Genomic DNA, 23,051 nt, shown 5'->3' with positions numbered 1-23,051 from the left:
TTTGCTCATCTCAAATTGACACATACACTGGCGACTGGTTTATGAGATCAGCCAGATCAGCGAGTACCGATCAAGTCATTAAATGTGATTATCGGCTGAAAACGATCTTCGGCTGATCGATCGGAGCATCCCTAATGTAAACGTAAATTACACATCAGTGTGTAAAATTAGACATTAAATTAGCCTTCACACCATGTTAGAATTACTGTTAAAAACAGGATTTTGACTGGTAAAAGAAATCCAGTTGATAAATAACTCCAATCAGGAATTCCAGCTTTTTAATTGAACTTTTTTGAAAGTTATGACTTGTACCATGTGACTGCTCTACCACTTTATAACTGCAAATTGCTTTAGGTGCAGTGTAATTCATAGAAATGCATAATTCCATGCCTGAGGACACAAATATCTTATAATATGATGTCATGTCATCGCCTTGGAATTATAAGGTTCTATCTGATTTCTAAATGATTTTTAGATATTGAGCTTCAATGTTTTTGCATTCCATATAGCAAACAACATGTGTGTAACAGTTCTCTTTCATACATTAACATGACAGAGACCCTAAATGTACTCTAAATGTAAATGATCAAAGTTCTCTTACATTTGCGAATTGGGGTAAAAACAATATAATTGAATCATTAGTTTTTAAGAAATACAATCAGTCTGCTTATTAATTTAATTTAAAAAAGTTGTAACAATTTGAGAAAGTAAAATTTTAGCGTTCTATAACATTTATTTCATGTTTTAGCATGAATATTTTTTCCTGTTCAAATATTTAAACATATTTTGTCCAGTGCAGATGTTCATTTTATGTAATTAATATCATCTTTATTAAATTATATGCTTTATATTAATTATTGAATTATATGCCCCATGAATTAAATTAATTATTTGCCCTTCAAGGCTTAATATCAAATTTAATACCAAATTTTAAGACTTTAAAAGAAAACAGACAATGAGCAAATGAGTTGTTTAACAAAGTTTAATAAACAATGAGTAATGTTTCACTGACTATATATACACACAAATAAATACATTTGACATTTAATATATACAATTTTTTAAATAACACTTTCTTTTTCAACAATGTAAAATGTAACATTTCATCCTAATGTCAAAAAACACTTCTAAATCATCACATTTACACACATCTTTTCACTTTCAGTTTTCTTCTCAATTTTATGTGGTGCGGCATTATTTAGTTGACTCTGATTTTGTGTTTCTCTCTGGTCTTTCCCGCTGTCAACAGAGTAGTACGGCGGAATGACAAAGAAAGCTGATCCTGATTGGTCCTTGTGCGTGCATTTGAAATGCTGATTGGCTCACAGCAAGAACCTTATAGAGTCAAGCTAGAGTTCGACTTTGTAGATAAAAGTTTTTTTGTTGTTTAAATAAACAGTCTTAAAATGTAAACTTATACAAAAACATCCCATAATGTAAATAAGTTGTCATTTAATAAGAATATGTCAATAACTGAATTTTGACAAACATGTCAGATAGAACCTTATAATTCTAATGTGACGATGCGTCATCTCCAAATGAATAACATACATACAGAATTATTTCTGATTATGCAAGCATTGATTTCTAATTAATTTGGCTGTTATTGATAAATAAAATAAAAATCAATGAATTGATATATTTCTTGAAAGATCCCGTAACTAAATGATTTAATTAATTCCAAATTCTAATAACTTATTTGTCACTACTGCTTGTATAAATGAAAGTATTAGTAATTCAAAACACACCAGTCCTAAAGAGTACATGTAAAAACAGCTTGCCATAGGACATCTAAATTGCTCACTCAAACAATGGAGCTTGGTAAAAACTAAAAAGTGGCCTGCTGTCACCTTATTTTTTGTGGCATTTAAGTAAATAGCAATGTCATGCCCATATAGCAAAATATATAAACACATTTAAAACTGATTTAGTGAAAATATAACTTTTTATTCAGCAATTTAAATATTCAACATGCACCACATACGTCTAGAGCTCTGTTCATCACTAATGCACAGAAGAATTAAAACACAGATATGGGTGGTCGTTTACATTTACTGTGCTGCAATTGTCATTATGATTCATTGCAGAAGGGGCTCTGTTTGTTTGCATGTGTGTTTAGTCATCCTTACTTGTTATATAAGCCTTTTATCAGTGGTGTGTGGAAAATTCACAAAAGTGAAACAATATCTTAAACAGCATTACTCTAATATAAGAACAGATTCTGATTGATGTGCATCAGAGAATGTCTTAACAGCTGATCTAAAATCAGTGCAGCCTGCATTCATTCTCAGTATGTCTCCCACACTGCAAATCAAGAGACTCCCGGAGGCAGATTTTGAATGATGGGCTACTTTGCTTTTGGCTTCACTTAGTATTGTTGGTGGGTTTTTGATTTCAGTTCATCTTGCATCAGTACTGTATAGACCAAGCTGCACAATACTGGATAAATTGAGAATGTGTGTGTCTGTGTGTTTAATAGAAGCATTACAGTTCTCCCCATGATTCTAAATAGACAATTTAACAAAACAACAACAACAAAAGTCATTCGCTAGAAGCTCTAACAACATTTGCTGCAATAATTATTTTTATAATATATTATTATTTTTATTTAACTGTAATTGCTTTTATGAAGCCTTCATATGTTTTATTACAAGATGAATCATCGTTTTTTTCCTTTCCCATCTCTTTATGCATTTATGCATTTATGAAGTGTGCTTGACAAACCACCACTCTATTAAAAAATAAATAAATAAACATTCCCCCTCCTAACTCGAGCTCAAATAAATAAATAAATAAATAAATAAATATATATATATATATATATATATATATATATATATATATATATATATATATATATATATATATATATATATATTCATTCATTCATTTTCTTTTTGGCTTAGTCAATTATTTAATCCGGGGTCTCCACAGCGGAATGATCCACCAACTTATCCAGCATAGGTTTTATGCCCTTCCAGCCGCAACCCATCTTTGGAAAACATCCATACACACACACACTCATACACTACGGACAATTTAGCCTTCCCGATTCACCTGTACCACATGTGTTTGGACTGTGGTGGAAACTGGAGCACCCAGAGGAAACCCACGCTACGCAGGGAGAACATGCAAACTCCACACAGAAACACCAACTGATCTAGCTGAGGCTCGAACCAGCGACCTTCTTGCTGTGAGGCGACAGCACTACCTACTGTGCCACTGCGTCACCCATACTGTATGTGTGCGTTATTATTATAGGTGGGCATAGATAATTAGTCTAGGGTTAATCTTACTGTAATCTTGGAATTATTCTAGATTAATATAGATTAAAATGGCTCATTTGAATTCAGTCGAAGGCATTCAGAATATGTGTGCTACCCAAATAATGACTAAAAGTAAGTCTTTGAGAATGGGTATCTCAAGCCAGGTGGCGCATCAGACCAGGGGCTCATCTCCGGTTTCCAAAATGCATCACAATCTGCTTGAGAAACTGTTCTACTATGATAACTGGTGATGAAAGTAAATTATTTTCAATAAGAAGTACTTGTGCTTACTAACTGTTTATTCAGTTAAACATGAATGTTGAACTGTAGGCCTACATAAGCTCCAAACAGTGATTTTTTTTATTACCTTAATCTGACTAAAGTCATAACTGAACTAAACAGAAATGGAATTAAGATGTGGAGTATGCATATATTAGTGGCATTATTGAAGTAAACACTGCAATCAAACTATTACCCTCATGTAGGACTTTTCACCATATTTTCTGACAAGATCCACACACGGTGCTGTCAGTAAAGGACCTCACACACCCACACACACACACACACACACACACACACACACATCGCCAAATGTGGAATTTTTTTCTGTCCGTTATTTTCTGCGTGCGTTATTATATTTCATAACACTCTCACCAGTCCTTACTCTGTATTTGTGTCTAATACCCCAGTTTGTCACGGGGCATGAATGAAATGTTCATGAGTGAAAGTGAAACTGCCGAACTGCAATTAAAGTCACCCAAAATTACAGGAAACTCTTACATGAAAGCACTTCACGTAAACACCTTAATTATATTATTGTCTATTAAGGCAAATAACTAGATTACAGATGTCCATGTAAGCGTAGTCAGTAGTGTCTTGGAAGTAAGTGAAAGATCCAGAAGGGCATCCTGCTGATTTGATTCAGAGGGGCACTTTTTTTGTCAGATTGCTCACTGGTCAGGTATACATCCGCGCTAAAATATCAAGCTGAAAGTCATCATAGCTTGCGTAGAATAGACCCAGCTCCCAACCTATCTTTGAGAATAGATTAATTCTAAATAAAAAAATAAATATTTTTTATCGCACAAAAAGAGTCTCGCGTTAACGCAGCACGCTAACGCCAACAGCGGCCCACCACTAGTTATTATATATATTATTAAACATATATAGACATAATTGTAATTCCAGTGATTAAAAAATATATGTAGTTTTACAATATTTCAAAATGCATGATGCATATATATCATTTTCTATTTGTGAAATGCAAAAATGAACTTGTATTTTATATATGTATTTTGCATATATATTTCCAGGTATCATTTTTCTAGATGTGGCTGTTTCCAAAGTAAGCTCAGCATCCATTCAAGAGAAAATAGTGATGTATTTGGAAAATATCACAATCGATTGCAGAAATAACAGTACTGGTTCATAATACCCAAGACTGAAGCCGTTCAACACTAAACAATGACCGCTCTCTGGGTCAAATGCAACTTAAGATGTACCACTTTGATCATAAATATATTTAATAAACATACTGTATGCGATTCACAATCATTTAGAATTAGGATTATGTGGGTGTTTAAATCAAGATTACAACTTTTACTGATTATCTATGCATCTCTAATTGATACACACACACAACTGTCTCTTTCTGTCTGGCATCTTCTTTCATTTTACTATTTTCTGCACATTTTATGTAAGTTATTTAGTGCTTTTTGGACTTAAGGACTGTTGGCGTAGGCCTGGTATAATATTTAATTTTACTTATATAAACATAAAAGATTGTGTGGTCTGGTTTTTTTGAAGGTACTTTATTACATTTTGAATTTTAATTAAATTTAATTAAACAAAATAAATACATAATAATAAAAAAGATTTTAAATAAACAATTGCACTACCAGGGTGTATCAAAAATTGTATCAAATATCAATATTTTTCTTGGTATCGTATTAAAATTAGAAATTGCAGCATTGTGACAATACTAATTTATACAGTTCAAGTCCTGAATTATTTGCCCCCCTGTATATATCTTTCCCCCAATTCCTGTTTTTACAGAGATTTGTTTTCAACACATTTCTGAACATAATAGTTTTAATAACTCATTTCTAATAACTGATTTCTTTTATCTTTGCCATGATGACAGTAAATAATCTTTTACTAGATATTTTCCAAGATACTAGTTTTAAGCTTAAATGCTGTTTAAAGGCTAAACTAGGTTAATTAGGTTAACTAGGCAGGTTATGGTAATTAGGAAAGTCATTGTATAATGATGGTTTGCTCTGTAGACTATCGAAAAAAAATGCTTAAGGAGACTAATATTATTGAACTTAAAATAAAAAAAAAAATTAAAAACTGCTTTTATTCTTTGTGAAATAAAACAAATCAAACTCTCTCCAGAAGAAAAAAATATTATAGTAAATACTGTGATAAATTCTTGCTTTGTTAAACATCATTTTGGAAATATTTGTAAAAGAAAAACATTCACAGGAAGACTAATAATTTTGACTTCAAGTGTATATATATATATATATATATATATATATATATATATATATATATATATATATATATATATATATATATATATATATATGTTTATGTATTACCTAAGACTGCATATCTGCTTCTCAAAGCCCACAATGCAGTCCTGGCACATTTCACATCCCCACCTACAGTCCTCACTTTTTGGCTGTTAGACAGGAGCTGCAGCAGCCATTAGAATACAGTCAAAACTGACTTATTCAGTAAACAGCGAGGTCTGCTTTAGAAAAAGGTTTGCCATGTGTGTGAGCATATGTTTAGCATCACACCCATATCCGATGTCCTTTGCAATAAAGAGCGTATAGGTGACAGTAGATTGAATGTGTCCCAGTGAAAGACTCTTTGAAGGAGCGGTGGGAGTTGTAAACCTCTTTTCTCTTTAGTGATAGATGTTTTCAGATCATTGCTCAAAAACCTTGCTCGTGAGGATTTTTGCTTGGGTTTGTAGTAGAAGTGTTGTTGTGGCCATTGGTATGATGATGGGTTTTAGAATTATCATTATTTCTAGCCAGATGAGAGGAGGTTTTATTTGTTTAATTGCAGAACAATGTGTTATGACAATATTAGCACATTTACAAATTATATGTATAACAGTAAAATATGATGGAGTTGGATGTTATCATGCTAATGGAGTGGATTTTAGGATAGTTTAAAAAAAATCATTGTATTTAAAATTTAATGAACATGAATAAAATACAACAAATACAATTTCAAATAAAATACATTTTATTACATTTTGCACAATTTCATATAAAAAGAACAAATATATTTTAGTTTAACTTTGAAGTATTAAAATGACTAATGCTTAAAGTGGACTAATAATAAATTAGAACTGTGTACACTACCTGATAATAGTCTTGTCATCGATCCCAGTTGTAAGAGCAACAAATAATAATAGTTGATCTAGTTGATCATTTAGAAAAGTGGCAGAAGGTGATTTTTCAGATTGAATCATCTGTTGAACTGCATCCCAATCATCACAAATACTGCAGAAGACCTATAGGAGCCTGCATGGACCCAATAGTCTCATAGAAATCAGTGAAGTTTGGTGAAGGAAAAATCATGGTTTGGGGTTACATTCAGTATGGGGGTATGCGAGAGTTCTGCAGAGTGGATGGCAACATCAACAGCCTGAATTATCAAGACATTTGTGCTGCCCATTAGATTACAAACCACAATAGAGGGCAAATTCTTCAGCAGGATAGCGCTCCTTCTCATACTTCAGCCTCCACATCAAAGTTCCTGAAGGCAAAGAAGGTCAAAGTGCTCCAGCATTTGCCAGCCCAGTCACCAGACACGAACATTATTGATCATGTCTGGGGTAAGATGGAGTCATTGAAGATGAATCCAAAGAATCTTGATGAAATCTGGGAGTCTGAGCAAAGTCAGACCATCAGTTCTAATTAAATAATTAAAAATCAAGGCATGATCATATTTTAATTTGGTAAAATAGGCATAATCTAGAGGCTTTTGCCTTTCATATAAGCCACTTCTGATACCAAATGATCAACTAGAATTCAAGTTATTATTTGTTGTTCCTAAAACTTGAATAAGAGACAAGACTTTTGTCAAGTAATATAAGTAAGCATATAATCGTGTGTGTGTGTGTGTATATATTATATATATATATATATATATATATATATATATATATATATATATATATATATATATATATATATATATATATATATATATAAATGAATTATTTTTTTCTTTTTTAAATATTTCCCAAATGATGTTTAACAGAGCAAGGAAATTTTCACAGTATGTCTGATAATATTTTTTCTTCTGGAGAAAGTCTTATTTGTTTTATTTCGGCAAGAATAAAAGCAGTTTTTAATTTTTGTAAAAACACTTTTAAGGTCAAAAGTATTAGCCCCTTTAAGCTATATTTTTTAATATCCTACAGAACAAACCATCGTTACACAATAACTTGTCTAATTACCCTAACCTGCCTAGTCCACCTAATTAACCTAGTTAAGCCTTTAAATGTCACTTTAAGCTGTATAGAAGTGTCTTGAATAATATCTACTGTCATCATGGCAAAGATAAAATAAATCAGTTATTAGAAAAGGGTTATTAAAACTATTATGTTTAGAAATGTGTTGAAAAAAATGTATAGGTGGGCCAATAATTCAGGGGGGCTAATAGTTCTGACTTCAACTGTATACACGTTTTTATGCTTTAAAAAAAAACTTTTTTCTCTGAATATTTTTTTATTTTATTTTTTTGCTACAGTTTTATACAGTTACACACACATACATACACTGTGTATATATATAAAGATGAAATGAAAGCACAACAAACTATACAAATGAAGAATATGTTTGTTTGACCGTTAAAGCAAAAAACTATTTGTTTACAATAGCAAGACAGGAGATGGCATCACAATGACACCATGATCAGCACATCTTTATTATTTATAACATATGTGTGATTTTGAATGAACTTTATCGCCAACTGTGTGTCTTCATGAGGAAGAGGTTGTGACAAACTCACACACAATGAGTGCCATTGAAAGCATCAGGACCGAGCAGTCGTGATCTCTGCTTGAATTCCCAGCACATACTCAGACGCTTTTATGCACTTAAGCTGATCAAATGAGCTGTGTGTGTGTGTGGAAATCCTCTTCCATAGCTGGTCAGCATATACTTAAATTAAAGAGGCTCGGACCAACTGTATAATGTCTGATTGTGTGCATCTGTTCAGGTAACTTCAGTAGCTTAAACGCCCACTGTGACTGTAGGAGAACAAGCAGGCTTTCTGAGTTGTAAAGAAAAAGAGAGAGAGACTGATGGAGTGGGATAAAGAGACCTAGGGACAAAGCAGAAAGAGAGAGATTACTCTAATCTAGGTCACAGAGCATCGGGAAGCAAATACACTCATTTACCCATGATTCACAGCATGCTTTCTGACATGTTGTGCCGTCTCTCACACCGTCTCCTCATTATTTTGCTCTTTCCCACCATGCTGTTGCTTATCCACTCTGTCTTAAAAAAATAAATCTCTTTTGGTTTTTCCAGCTAGCTCGCTCTCACGTGTACACCACACAGGACATGTTAATAGTTAATATCTCTTGCAACGCTTGTGATATGAGTTTCTCTGTAGCTGAATTATTCACTGGCCTGTGATGGACATCAGGCTTAAAAAAGAAGAGTTGCACGCTTTACACACAGCACTATAGACATGATGTTTATTTTAATTCAGTCAGTGAGCAGAGCTTTTCCAAACTGCTTGTTTGAGCTTAAAGCAACACTTTAAAAAAAATGGTTTATTTTACAAGTGACTTAGAGTCAAACTTGAGTTTTACCATTTCTGAATCTACTTAGCAGATCTCCGGGTCTGGCCGGAGCACTTTTAGCTTATCCACATAGCAAAATTTCTGTGGCCCAGCTCTGGCCCACACAATCAGCTTTTGCTTGGGCCACATGCCGTAGTGAATTATCAGAGGTGGGTAGAGTATCCATACTCATTTTTACTCAAGTAAAAGTAAAAGTAACGATCTTAAGTTATTTGAGTAAGAGTAAAAAAGTATCTGATGAAAAAATTACTCAAGTAAATAGGTACAAGTTACTTTAAATATATATATATATATATATATATATATATATATATATATATATATATATATATATATATATATATATATATATATATATATATATATATATATATATACAGTTGAAGTCAGAATTATTATTTGTTTAATTTTTTCCCCCAATTTTTCAACACATTTCTAAATATAATAGTTTTAATAACTCATTTATAATAACTGATTTATTTTATCTTTGCCATGATGACAGTAAATAATATTTGACTAGATATATTCCAAGACACTTCTATACAGCTTAAAGTTACATTTAAAGGCTTAACTACAATAATTTGGTTAACTAGGCAGGTTAGGGTAATTAGGCAAGTTATTGTATAACGATGGTTTGTTCTGTAGACTATCGAAAAAAAAAATTAGCTTAAAGGGGCTAATAATTTTGACCTTAAAATGGTGTTTAAAAAATAAAAAATTGCTTTTATTCTAACTGAAATAAAACAAATAAGACTTTTTCCAGAAGAAAAAGTATTATCAGACAGACTGTGAAAATTTCCTTGCTCTATTAAACATAATTTGGGAAATATTTAAAAAAAGAAAAAAAAAAATTAAAAGGGGGGCTAATATTTCTGACTTCAAATGTATATATTAAAAATAATGTTTAAATGTTATATTTTTAATGGTTAACAGTGTGTATGATTAATATGTGCTGGGTTAATCAGCTATTCCATTAAATGGCGAGTCCTTTAGTTATCCCATAGTTACCTTTAATAAGTTTCAAATTGGGATAATTTTGACACTACTACGTGTTTTTTCAGGTTGGAGCTGGAATTCTTGTATATGTTGCGATGTCAGCTTGATGTACAGCGTGGATCGCTTTATGAAACTGTATTCTTGTTGAAATCTTGAAGTAAAAACATAGAGAGAAGGCCGTGAATGACCTGGTCTGATAGACTCACTGCACAGACAGCATCGTTCTTGAAACCGCAGATGGCCATAGTGTGACCGCAGTAAAAACTCGTGCACGTCTTCCTAAACTTCAGCCATCATACCAACATAAGCATGCACTGTAACCAAAAGCAGGAGACGTGTCTCTATTGACCATATTCTTCAATACCGAAGTGCGCACGTTTTTGCGATTGTTTTAGAACTTCCGATTCAGTTGCCTATGGGAGAAATGACTAGGAATAATAAACGGCAAAAACAGTCAAACTACTTACTCTACAAACAAGTGTTTGCATTACAATACAGACAAAGTAGAATAATATTATAAGAATATATCAGTTTGCAACACCAAGCAGCAAAACGAGCTGATTTTAACGTTTAAAAATGAATGGAAGTGAATGAGACCGGAAGTTTCGAGCCAAAATGATTCAAATGGCTGCGCCCACTCGTACGCGGAGAATAAGGTGAATAGCAACCACTCGCGACACAATCTCTCCAATGCGGTGCCTCACGATATTTGCAAACAAGTCATATGAATCATGTTTGTTATCATCTGACAGTAACGTTAACGGAGGAACGCCACCAAATGTAGTGAAGTTAGAGTAATGATTTTTCTTTAATTTTAATCATTTACTTGAGTAAGAGTAAATGTACACATCTTTAAATGTACTTAAAAGTACACGTTACCCAACAATTTTACTCAAGTAAATGTCATTCATTCATTTTCTTTTTGGTTTAGTCCCTTTACTAATCCAGGGTCGCCACAGCGGAATGAACCGCCAACCCGTTCAGCACACGTTCTGCGCAGCGGATGGCCTTCCAGCTGCAACCCATCTCTGGGAAACATCCATACACACTTATCCACACCCATACACCACAGACAATTTAGCCCACCCAATTCACCTGTACCGCATTTCTTTGGACTGTGGGGGAAACCGGAGCACCCGAAAGAAACCCACGCGAACGCAGGGAGAACATGCAAACACCACACAGAATCGCCAACTGACCCAGCCGAGACTCGAACCAGTGACCTTCTTGTTGTAAGGCGACAGCACTACTTACTGCGCCACTGCATTGCCCTCAAGTAAATGTAATTCGTTACTACCCACCTCTGTGAATTATGGTACATGACTGGACCAAGGCTTTCACAGGGTGTCCACAGGGTCTTAAAAAGTATTAAAAGTTGATAAATCCATATAGAGAAAGTAAGGTCCTTAAAAAGTATTAAAAAGCCCTAAATGCTATTTTACAAGGTATAACATTTCATATCAGTATGCTAAAAGTTTGCCTGAATTTAATCTTTGAATATTGGGATGTTGTGTAGTTTTCCGAAAAGCTTTGTTTACTGCAGTAACCAGGGAAACACTGTTATTCCTGCTGTTTTTATAGGCGCCACCTGTTGGATTAGCATTTTTAATCAGTATATGAATAATGTATTAGTTTACAATAATTATTTATCAAATATACTGTACGTTAAAATGTCACAGATGAGGTCTTAAAATGTGTGGAAAGTGTCTAAAACAGGGGTGGGCAAACTCGGTTCTGGAGGGCCAGTGTCCTGCACAGTTTAGCTCCCACTCTAATCAAACCCTCCTGCTTATAGAATTCTTGTGATCTTAAAGACACTGATTAGCATGTTCAGGTGTGTTTGATTAGTGTTGGAGCTAAACTGTGCAGGACACCGGCCCTCCAGGGCCGAGTTTGCCCATCCCTGATCTAAAAGGACTTAAAAGAGTATTGAATTTCATTCTCTGATTCCTGTATAGGGCGTCACTGTGTTGCAGTGGGTAGCACGATCGCCTCACAGCAAGGTCGCTGGTTTGAGCCCCGGTTGAATCAGTTGGCATTTCTGTGTGGAGTTTGCATGGTCTCCCTGTGTTGGCGTGGGTTTCCTCCGTGTGCTCCGGTTTCACCCATATGTTTTAAATATGGGTCAAGATTGGCCAAACTTATGTGGCCCATATCCTTTTTAACATCTGGGTCAAATACTACCTTTTACATGTGGCTCAAGTCTTGTGTGCCACCTTAAAGACGGTGCTAACCTCTGTTTGACCTACATGCTTTATTCCAAATCTGGGCCAGAGTTCTTTGCTACCTGGGTTGCTTAGGATTAGACCAGGGGTTCTCAAATGTTTCAGCTCGCAACCCCCAAAATAATAATGCCAATGACTTGTGACCCCCAAGTTCCTCGGAGGCAGATATAAATGCACATACAGTACATTGCGTACATAACAAAAGGCCTATATAAACACGAGCGTATTGACAACACAAAAAACAGTCTAACAACCATATCATTTTTTATGGTCATTTATTAATTTGTTTAATTTAATATTAACCTCATCTAATGAGACCGGTGGGCACAATGTTTTTGTGATGTTTATAATTTTTACATTACCTATTCCAAATGACTAAATGTAATTGTAAAGTAGATGTTCTTAGCAAGGTGTTTTTAGTGAGTTGTCTAAGTTATGATGGATGTAGTTTGCTGTGTTTGCTAATAAATGGTCATTTTTTAAGTTTTCAGTAGTCTACTGGTTCAAAACACACAAGGGCACACTGCAGTTGGTGTCGTCAATCTGGCAACCTGCGCTTGCGTGTGTTTTGAACCAGGAGTGTAATACCTAGTTCAACCACTGGGTGTCAAACTTACATACTGCTCCTTGAATTTTCTAATAATTTTGGCAGCCTACATATCAATTATTATCTTCAGAATTTAATGAGTTATCGATTTTGGACAGAATGTCCAGTCTGTCCAATATGATTTTAAAGTCACTCAAGCCCATGAGTACTGAAATCTGTTTACCACAGATGAGCCGACGTGTTTATTTAACCTGTTTCTACCCTTACACCTAGACAGCAATAATAAAGCTGTGCCTGTGCTTTAATTGTGATTAAAATGATCTCTCCAAACATGGATAAACAGTTTCTCATCTGAGTAGGCTTTCGTGTTGTTTTGGTATGTGTATGCATTTGGGTGGGTTGTATTTAGAGTCATAGTTGCTATGGTAACAGCAGAGTTGTCCTCAGGCCGGTCTCATTCATAACGAAGAAAGCTAAAAGCATTAAGAAGTCCATATGCCACACGAAGAACAGCTAAACGTAACAGCATGGCATAAAACCTTTTTAGCCCTATTACACACACCGCACACTATGACCTTTATTAGAGCGCTGCTGAAAGGTGAAGTGTGTAATTTTTGAGTCACAACATAACTGTAAAAATAGCTGAAGACAATGCAAATGCTTTCCCCATATAAGCATGCTGCTATGATGTAAGGAGGAGGTTGAGAGTGGTTTGTTGACTGTTGCTGTGTGTTTGCAGAGTGGATTTTGGCTTGTTTCTAAGTGGTTGCTGAGACGGTCATGTCACAATAGTCATCTTCAGGATTACTTTTCTGGTACGTCATGATTTTGCCAAGTGCGATGCGATCCTGTATTAACATCTATGTTGACCCTGGAACATCATTTTTGTTCGAAAATGCAATCCATACCCCTGAACCCACCATAACTGTAAATTATTCCCAAAATCAGAGGGAAAGAATAGTTGGATAACAATCATGTAGAAGTGCACAAATTTAACCGTTAGCCTAAACTCAACATGAATGGTAAACATATCCATTCATTCTGATTGGCTAATTGTAATGTTGTTCCAGGATCAACATAGATGTTCATCCAGGAATATGTCCTACGTGGTGAAATCAGGGTGGCGTACTTTGTAGGATTATTTTTATCATTCTCCAACAATAATAAGTCTTCAGCAAGCCACATAATTTGTGGTATCATTAATTTTTAAAACATAAACACTTTAAGAATTATTAAAAAGCAATACTTCTGTCATTATAAGTTTTCTAACTGATCAGACTGGATTATTGAAAAACTATGAAGTGATGCGAAGTTAGTAAGGAGTAAAAACATTGCAGAAGGTCTTTGGTGGCTGTATGATTGCATTCAACCACCATTAAGTCCAAGTGAAATCCAAAATTACAATGTTTATATTGCTAGCTCAGAGTGAGTACGTTTACATTGACTTAATCAAATTATTTTCTTATTCCGATTAAGGAAAATAAATTGATTACTAATTTAAAGTACACCTGTAAGTTCGGTTTTACTGGCAACCAAAGTTTCAAGTAAGTTACTGTAAATTTTTCAGTATTTTTTACAGCATATTCTTAAGGTAAATAGTTAATCCATTGAAAAATCCCATGTACTTTCAGGGTTTCAAAACATTCTAACATTTACACGTACTGAGTGTTAACAATATCCACCAAGACTTTCAGGCCTTAATTTGTCTAACTAGATGTTTAGCAACTAACCTAATAGCCTCCGGCAGCATTACATTAATCATGAAAGCAACATTGTAAATAATGCTAACATGCTAAAACCACAGTCCCTTTAAGGCAAGTCATTTCACTCAGCGGCCATCTTTGAAACACCTTTCAGGCAATATGCTTGGGCATTCCATTTGAATGGGGAAACATCAAATTCTCCAAAACTACTTGCCAAGCTTACGATTAAATTTCATATTAAGAATAACCAATAAAATTGATCAACAACTGTTATTTAGTTTCATTTCTAAATGTTTGTATCACACAAAATCTGCAGAAAGTCTTGTCTGGTCCAAGCCCCTCCCACAGAGATTTGTCATTCTATAGCGATCGCCGATTGGCTACTGTAGTCGAAGGCGGGCTTTATTTATCATATAGCAATTGCTAATTGGCTCCTGTACTTGAAGGCGTGGCTTCATTTGCCATGTTGACAGTTACACTTTTCCCCATTCAAAAGTAAAAGAGTGGCATGCCTTGTGTATTCTATAGTCTTTGCTAAAGCACATTGGGAAGATACTAGCAATGTTATTCTTATGATATTTTATGTTAGCAACTTACTAATATAGTTTTTGGGGCTGCACGGTGGCGCAGTGGGTAGCACGTTTGCTGGTTCAAGCCTTGAATGAGTCAGTTGGCGTTTCTGTGTGGAGTTTGCATGATTAATAAAGGGACTAAGCAGAAAAGAAAATGAATGAATGAATAATATAGTTTTTAATGCTGTTAAATGCTAAAAAAAAATGCTAGCATCAGCTAAAAGAACCGAGTAGTAAAATTAGCTTCACTATAAGGCAAATATGAACCCACCCCACCAAAAGCTATTTTCTTTTATTTCTGGATGATCCAGATACCACGTTGTGCCAAATCTCGACAAGATTTCCTCTTGCACGCGCACACACACACATTAAAGCACACAGTGTAAACACAGGTCAGATCATACCATGTAGTGCATTAGGAAGGTTACACCTGACAAGGCTTGTTCCAGGTGTGTGAAGCGGTAATTTGAGTCTTGTCGTCACCTGTAGACACACACCCTGATAACTCTGAATTTACTGTTTCCACGAGCAGGTTTTCCAAGCTGGCTTGTGGATCTAATGTATGGATGGACAGATGAGGATAAACTGAAATCCCTGTTGTGTCTTTCTCTTTGTCACTTTCTGTCCATCTGTGTTTCCCCCAGTCTGTTTTTACATTCTCAGCAGAACAGGAAACCATGTCATAGAGTCGAAGATTTAGCACTGGAGAACATGACATCATCCAGAGGGAGAGGAAATGTCTGTGTGTGTGTGTGCGTGTGTGTGCGTGTGTGTGTGTGTGTGTGTGTGTGTGTGTGTGTGTATGTGCAAAGAGAGACAGAAGTGGACAAAAGTGAGGGAGGGCTTCAGTACAGTTTGATACAGTGTTGGCAGTTGCTGAATAGTGAGTCACCATCTGGTGGTCTCACAATGGAGAGATAGCCGTATTGTGTCTTGAGTGAAAGTCATTGTGAGCTCTGATGTGTCATAGTGTTTCAGGGCCAGTGATGCAGCACACCAGAGGGAGGGAGGATATGAGTTTCTCAAAACATTGTAGTCAGGGAAAGTTAATAAGCAAGAACATTTTATTCTCACTGTCAGTAAATTAAAAAACACTTTAAGGTACCATCTCTCTCTGTTTCTTTTCTTCATACAACACACTCTACTCCAGGACACATACACATTCCTGCTCTACATCCAGCTTTTCCAACAGTCTGAGCAGCTGGTATTGATGTCTGATGTACAGCAAGTCACTGAGGGACTGGATGGTTTAGTTTCTGTTGTAATTACCTTTACAGAACATGCATAATGGGAAACCATTAAGATCATGTTCCTGCAGTTTCTTTTGAACTTCTTTTAATCAAGGAATTCTACAAAAAAAGTAGATCACGGTTTCAAAAATAAATAAAAAAATAAAATAAAATAATAATAATACAATATGATACAATAATATTTTAATACAATATACTACAATAACAATAATAATAACAATAACAATACAATGTTAACTTACTTTAAGTTGCAGTAACTAGAAAAAAATAAGCTACAGTAACTAGAATTATGAAGTATCAGTAGCTAAATAGTTAGTTAGAAAAATTAGATTGCTGTGACAGAAAAATTTACTTATGAGAACTAGAAAAAATTAAGTTATGAGAACTAGAAAATTAAGTTATGAGAACTAAAAAATTAAGTTTTGAGAACTAGGAAAGTCAAGTTATAAGAACTAAAAATTATGTTGAGAACTAGAACAGTTAAGTTAAGAGAACTAGAAAAATTAAGTTATAGGAACTAAAAAATGTAAGTTGAGTACTGGAAAAGTTAAGTTATGAGAACTAGAAAAATTAAGTTATGAGAACTAGGAAAGTCAAGTTATAAGAACAAATATTATGTTGAGAACTAGAACAGTTATGAGAACTAGAAAAATTAAGTTATGAGAATTAAAAAAAATAGTTATGAGAAATAGAAAATTTTGTTGCACTAAGTAGAAAAAATATGTTGCAGTTATCAAAAAATAATTTATGTGAACTATAAAATTAAGGTTGTAGTAACTAGAAAAATTAAGTTGAAGCAACTAAAAAATAAGTTGCAGCCACTCTGTTTCTGTTGCCTTCACGTTGTGCATTTAAAATCTTTTAAATATAAACATACAATTTTAATGTGTTACCATTATATTTTAAGTTAAGTTAATTTTACATTAAATGTTAAGATAAAATAATTTACATATTTCAAATAAATTTTGAACGTTATCTTAGTCTGAGTATTACAGTTAATTTTACCATGTAAGATCAAGAGGCACAGTAATAAAGTTCTGTTTGAAACTGCTTAACGAAAGTAAGGTTTTGAGCTCGGAATGTGACATAAATGTAACAGGTTACTGCTGCACTGACTAACAGGGTGTGTTAATGTGTAATTTTAGGCTGTGAGTGAGTGAATGAATGAGTGAGGGGTCAAGGGCTTAATGTAGTTTTCTGCCTTGGTCTGTTGTAGGGCTCATAATATATCTCAAAAAATATTGTTATCATGATGATAATATATGCATTATACATATCGCAGACATCTGTGATAAATTACATTTTATGTATACATTGGTTGTTTATGTAAATTTGACCAATCAGATGGGTCGTTACTATTTTTAGCCCCACCTCCCCAGTATTTGCTGTTCTGCTATTGGCAGGAGCGGTCCAAAGGTACATCCAAAGTGAAAATAAATACTTATGGCGGGAGTCTAGACAAGAGAGGAAAATCAGCCAATCAGGGTCAGAATATCTGCGGAGGTTATCACTCATTCATAGGGTTTTAAAGACACCTTTTTTACTCTGAATTCAAAAAAATATGTCTGAAAAATATATTTTGGTTTTAAATTTTTTTTTAAACTGCTTTTAATCTAGCCAAAATAAAACAAATAAGACTTTCTCCAGAAGAAAGGGAATACTGTGAAAAATGTCTTGCTCGGTTAAACGTCATTTGGGAAATATGTGCATAAGAAAGAAAAAAAAATCCTAGGAGGGCTAATCATTTTAACTTAAATTGGATCTTAATATAGCTAAATAAATAAATGATTTAAAAATATAGCTAATAAAAATAGCTTTTTTTGTCTAGAAAAATATTATATCAAAAGAAATATCGTTATCGCAATGTTCAACAACAATTTTGCATATATTTCCAGTATCATGCAGCCCTAGTCTGTTGTCACTTACTTCTCATCATTATCATCATCACCACCACCACTTCCATTTCACGCAATCACAATCCTTCTGATCTCCAGTATAGACAGGAGCACCTCAGGCCACCAATAAAACCTCCTGGATTGCAGATGAATCAAAAGAGCACATTTTCCTAACTGACTCCATCATTTACTGCTGTCCATCCTTTCTGAACAACCCTCAAAGAGTCATATACAATATGAGCACACAACCCCCTTCATAGCTACATGTGATAGAACAGTCTGTGGATGCTAAAAATATCCCATGGTGCAGCTGGGTTCAGTCCTCATGCATTACTTATGGGAGTTGACTCTTCTTTCTCTATTTTCCCTTTTTTTGCTTTGAAAATGCTCTTGAAAGAAGGGCTTGTTTAGTGGCCTTCCTCGTGAATCCGTGCCGTTTACTGTCAGCGCTTAAGCGTGGGCCAATCTGGTGTCTATGGGATTATAATAAATATTTTTGTGTTATCTCTTTGGAAATCTTTCCCCTTCAGGCGATGTGTTGAAATGAGCTTGAGCTGCTCATGTATCATAAGCAAAGCGTTCTCCATCCTGCGTAATCCCACTAGATTACACATTCTGCTCTCTTTCACACTCACGGCTTTAACTCACACTAATCAACTCGCTTGTCAGGATGTAAGAATGTGATGATCTTTCAGGATTTTTTTGAACTGGTGTTTATAAATCCCCTTCACCAACACCATAAATGGCTTTCTTTGAGATTATGATTAAATATTAGGTAGATATTATTAGGGATGCTCTGGATTATTATTAGGAATGCTCCGTATGGGCCGATAATTACATTTAATGACTCGATCAGTACTCACCATACCTGTCAACCCTCCCATTTTCCTGGGATTCTCCCGTATTTTACAGTTCTATCCCACTATCATCCCGTAAAGGTATTTTCCCGTATTTCTCCCGTCTTTCTCTGAAGGGTGAGAATAAACATTATAGAGCTGATCCTCGCTATACGCAAACCATACCGCCGAACCACCAGGGGCCGCCCCTTGCTCTTAAATGTGAATCTGTTCTGCGCTTTTGTTTTATTTAGGCATGAAAACTCTTTAAAATAAATATAAAATCTGTGGGATTCCCTTTCCTTTGCATTACAGGTGCTGTCGCCCATCCTATGCAGTCCTCAAAACAGTTATATTGAAAATTAACAGAATTAGTGAAAATACCTGATGAGAGTGAATGAAAATATGTGCAAAGCTTGAGGCATCAAAATCGGTACTCGATATCTGCTGATCACCATGACAAGGAATTGGTACTCAGTATCTGCCGATCACCATGACAAGGAATCGGTTCTCAGTATCAGCTGCAAAAATTCTGATCGGAGCATCCCTAATTATTATTATCATTATTATATTGGACACTACAGTTAAAAAGTTGCATTAGGGAATGTCTTTAATGCCTTTGAATGTTTCTTCGGCTCACTATTGCTATGTTTATTTGATATTGAAGAAATACAGTGTAAATGGAAATATTGACTTTGAAGGTCATATATACTGGAACCACAAAATATATAATTTACAGTTTTATATATTTTTATACAGAACTATTGAGAATACATTTGAGATTTGTGGAGTCTTGCAAAGTTTAACCACAACAGAGTACCCATAACTATCATTTGCATGGGTTTTAATTGTATGAGAGTTTATAGCATTTGGGCACAATAATGTACAACATTCATCCATTTCCCTTTGGCTTAGTCTCTTATTTATCAGACATTGCCAAGGTAGAATAAACCACCAACTATTCTGGCAAGTGTTTTACGCAGCGGATGCACTTCCAGCTGCAACCCTGCATTGGGAAACTCACATACACTCTCACATTCACACACACTCACATAAACTACGGCCAATTTAGTTTATTCAGTTCTATTATAGCGCATGTCTTTGGACTGTGGGGGGAAACCGGAGCACCCGGAGGAAACCCACACTATATGCCAGCTGTCCCAGCCAGGATTCGAACCAGCAACCTTCTTGCTGTGAGGCGAAAGTGATAACCACTGAGCCACCGTACCACCATAATGTACAATATTTTTAACATTAATAAAGAATAATGTTACTGAGTTATTGATACAATAAAGATTCAGTGTTATTTTATATTTCATTATTCAATTTCTGTACCTGGATACTGTTTGAATCTCTGAAGAACCATAAAGCACTGTTTATTTTACTTTTTTCTTTGCTCTGTTGTAATTATTCTTTCTTGCAATTTGTTTATTATTTTTTAGACATGATTTTCACCTTTATTAAAGTTAATTATTCTAAATTAATGTTTTTTTTTCAAATAGAGCAATTCAAGCCATCTGATGAAACTGTATTGATAGAAAAACAAAATACCGTAATGCTGGATTTTTCCAATATCGTGGAGCCCAATGTAAAATCATTTAAAAATGTGGAGTCATGTTTTGGATAGTTTATGTTGCCTCATGCTCACCAAGGCTACTGTAAAAATACAGTAAAAACAGAAATATTGTCTGGATTAAGTTTGACTACTGTTCAAAAATGTGGAATCAACAAGAAATTTTAAAATGTTTTTGAAATATTTTATGCTCATTTTATATGGCTTAAAAAAGTAACGTTGATAGTTTTAAGTCATATTAATTGTTCATTTAGAATAAAAATTATTTAAATGGACTTTTTTTTTTATTTGATATTTTATCATCTAATTCATTTTTTAGGCACTGTATTTTAAACATTTCACCAACAAATCTATACAAAGACAAGACGTGTTCAATTCATACTGTTTGTGCTTTTTAACTAATCACATTCTCTCTTTTTTTAGGTGACATCACACAAAAGGGATACGAGAAGAAGAGGGCAAAAGTTTTAGCACCCTACTTGGCCCAAGCGCAAGGTTAGGTCTACAGAAGCATCTTCACCCTCTTCCCTCCATCTTCTCTTCTGCCATATTATCTCTCTCTCTCCTTGTTTTTCCGAGTCCTCCACTGACTCATATGATAATGTGGTTATGAAACATCTTCTCATGCTGTTCCTCTTGAGGCTGAAGGGGTTCCAGAGTCCCACTGCACTGCCCTCTACTGCTCATGCATAGGACTGCAACATGAAAAAACACTTAATTAACTGTCAATCACTGTTATGAGGAATATAGTATATAATGATAATTGTTGGTCTGAAGTCTTTATTATGATGAATAGATAACTGGACCCTGCTCTTCTCATCTCTTTCCCGTTTCTATTATCTGTCTACTGTATTAGTAGAGTTTGTATTAGTATTAGTAGTTCCAGACTTAACTGGGTAGTTAAGTCTGGAAGTACACAGCTGCAGTACTCGCATCAGTATAGCATCTTTTTTGTGACACTGTACAACAGTATTTACTAATTTTACATTATTTTGAGGGGCAGGTTTTGATTTGGGGTAGCTGTAGTCATTAATAAAAGACCATTTTATTGATAATTTAATAATTAATATAAATGAACTTCCAGTATGAGCTGTATCCCTTATAGCAAAAACCGCACATTTGGATATTCACACACTATTATTGACTCTGCAGATTTGGCTCCGCCTCCAGCCTATGATGAGCAGTCTCCTGGTCCAAGCTCCGCCTCTGCCCCTGAACCTGGCCCGTCAAACTCGTCGTCCTCCTCTTCTCGTCATCGGCGCACTCGGAGACCACACCGGAGCGGCGGCACTAGAGATGAGCGCTACCGATCAGGTTAGATGACACACTAAATGCTTTGTTTATTTATGGTTAATGTTTTTGCCTCATGTAAATTAAAGTGGTGTGTTTTTGCCACTGAATTTTGATATTAGCGCTGCACCATTATTGCCAAAAATTAAAACCAAACATTATTTAAAAACTTTTTTTCACATTTTTTTTAGTTACTTACATCATGGTTGGTGTCTTGTCATTTTTAATATGCATGCATCTCCTGGATGTCTGATTTGTCTCATAGGTGGCTGAGCAAATTACACAAATCACAGAATAAATTGATAAGGTTTGTTCTAGTTGTTGATCATTTTAAGGATGTTGAGGTTTCCCATTTTAAGTGCCTTGATTGGCTACCTATTGATTACCTATTTATGTCTCTAGGCAACAGAGTAGCCAATCTGCACTTTTCATCAAGGACCAAAATTGAAATAAGATTTTTTTTCAAAATTTTATCATGTTAATCTTTGAAGGATTATGTTTATTATTTCTTTTCTGTCAAATAAAAGGAAATTGCTGTTTCAGCTGAAACTTTTGGTAGCTGAAATTTAGGCGCAACTCTATAAAATATACAGGCCTCATTCTTCCATTGATCGGACAAACAGGGAGTCTCAGATGAATGCTAGAAGCTGGAAGTTTATATGCAGGATTGATCAGACAGACTGCAATGTTTATAAAGTTTCACAGTCCTTTCGTTTCTTTGAGAAGTCAGTCTTCATGTTGTTTACTTCTGGTGGTTTTAGCATTTAAAACCAGTACAGAAGAAAATAGCACAGTTCACCTTTAAAACTGGGTTAAATTGCTTTTTGCTTGAGATTTATAGGCTGCAAGGATTACAGAGTGTCTGCAGATGGTAATATTTGCCTGTTCTCTGACCACATCCTTGTAAGAACTGTTTAGTCATCTGCCATGGCAGTCGTACATGGACAAAATGGTCGCCTTAATGAAATGTGTCACTGTGGATTTCTGCTGCTTTGTGGTGAGAGAACGATGGCAGCTTACTTATTTGGTTGTAGGTTGTTTGTTCGGTTGCCT

At 34.8% G+C, this 23,051-nt stretch overlaps 1 protein-coding gene across 2 annotated transcripts in view; it reads left to right on the top strand.

Moving 5' to 3' along the window:
- dip2bb (disco-interacting protein 2 homolog Bb) overlaps positions 1-23,051 on the top strand; it is a 74,727-nt gene that overhangs the window by 1,746 nt on the left and 49,930 nt on the right. For both annotated transcript variants that reach the window (XM_056460210.1, XM_056460209.1), the window contains exons 2-3: positions 21,132-21,203; positions 21,861-22,022. In XM_056460210.1, the coding sequence (XP_056316185.1) occupies positions 21,132-21,203; positions 21,861-22,022 (234 nt within the window). The remainder of the gene's footprint in view (positions 1-21,131; positions 21,204-21,860; positions 22,023-23,051) is intronic.

Source organism: Danio aesculapii, chromosome 6 (assembly GCF_903798145.1).
Source record: "Danio aesculapii chromosome 6, fDanAes4.1, whole genome shotgun sequence".
Classification (NCBI taxonomy): Eukaryota; Metazoa; Chordata; class Actinopteri; order Cypriniformes; family Danionidae; genus Danio; species Danio aesculapii.
This window is presented reverse-complemented; position numbering and strand designations above follow the sequence as displayed.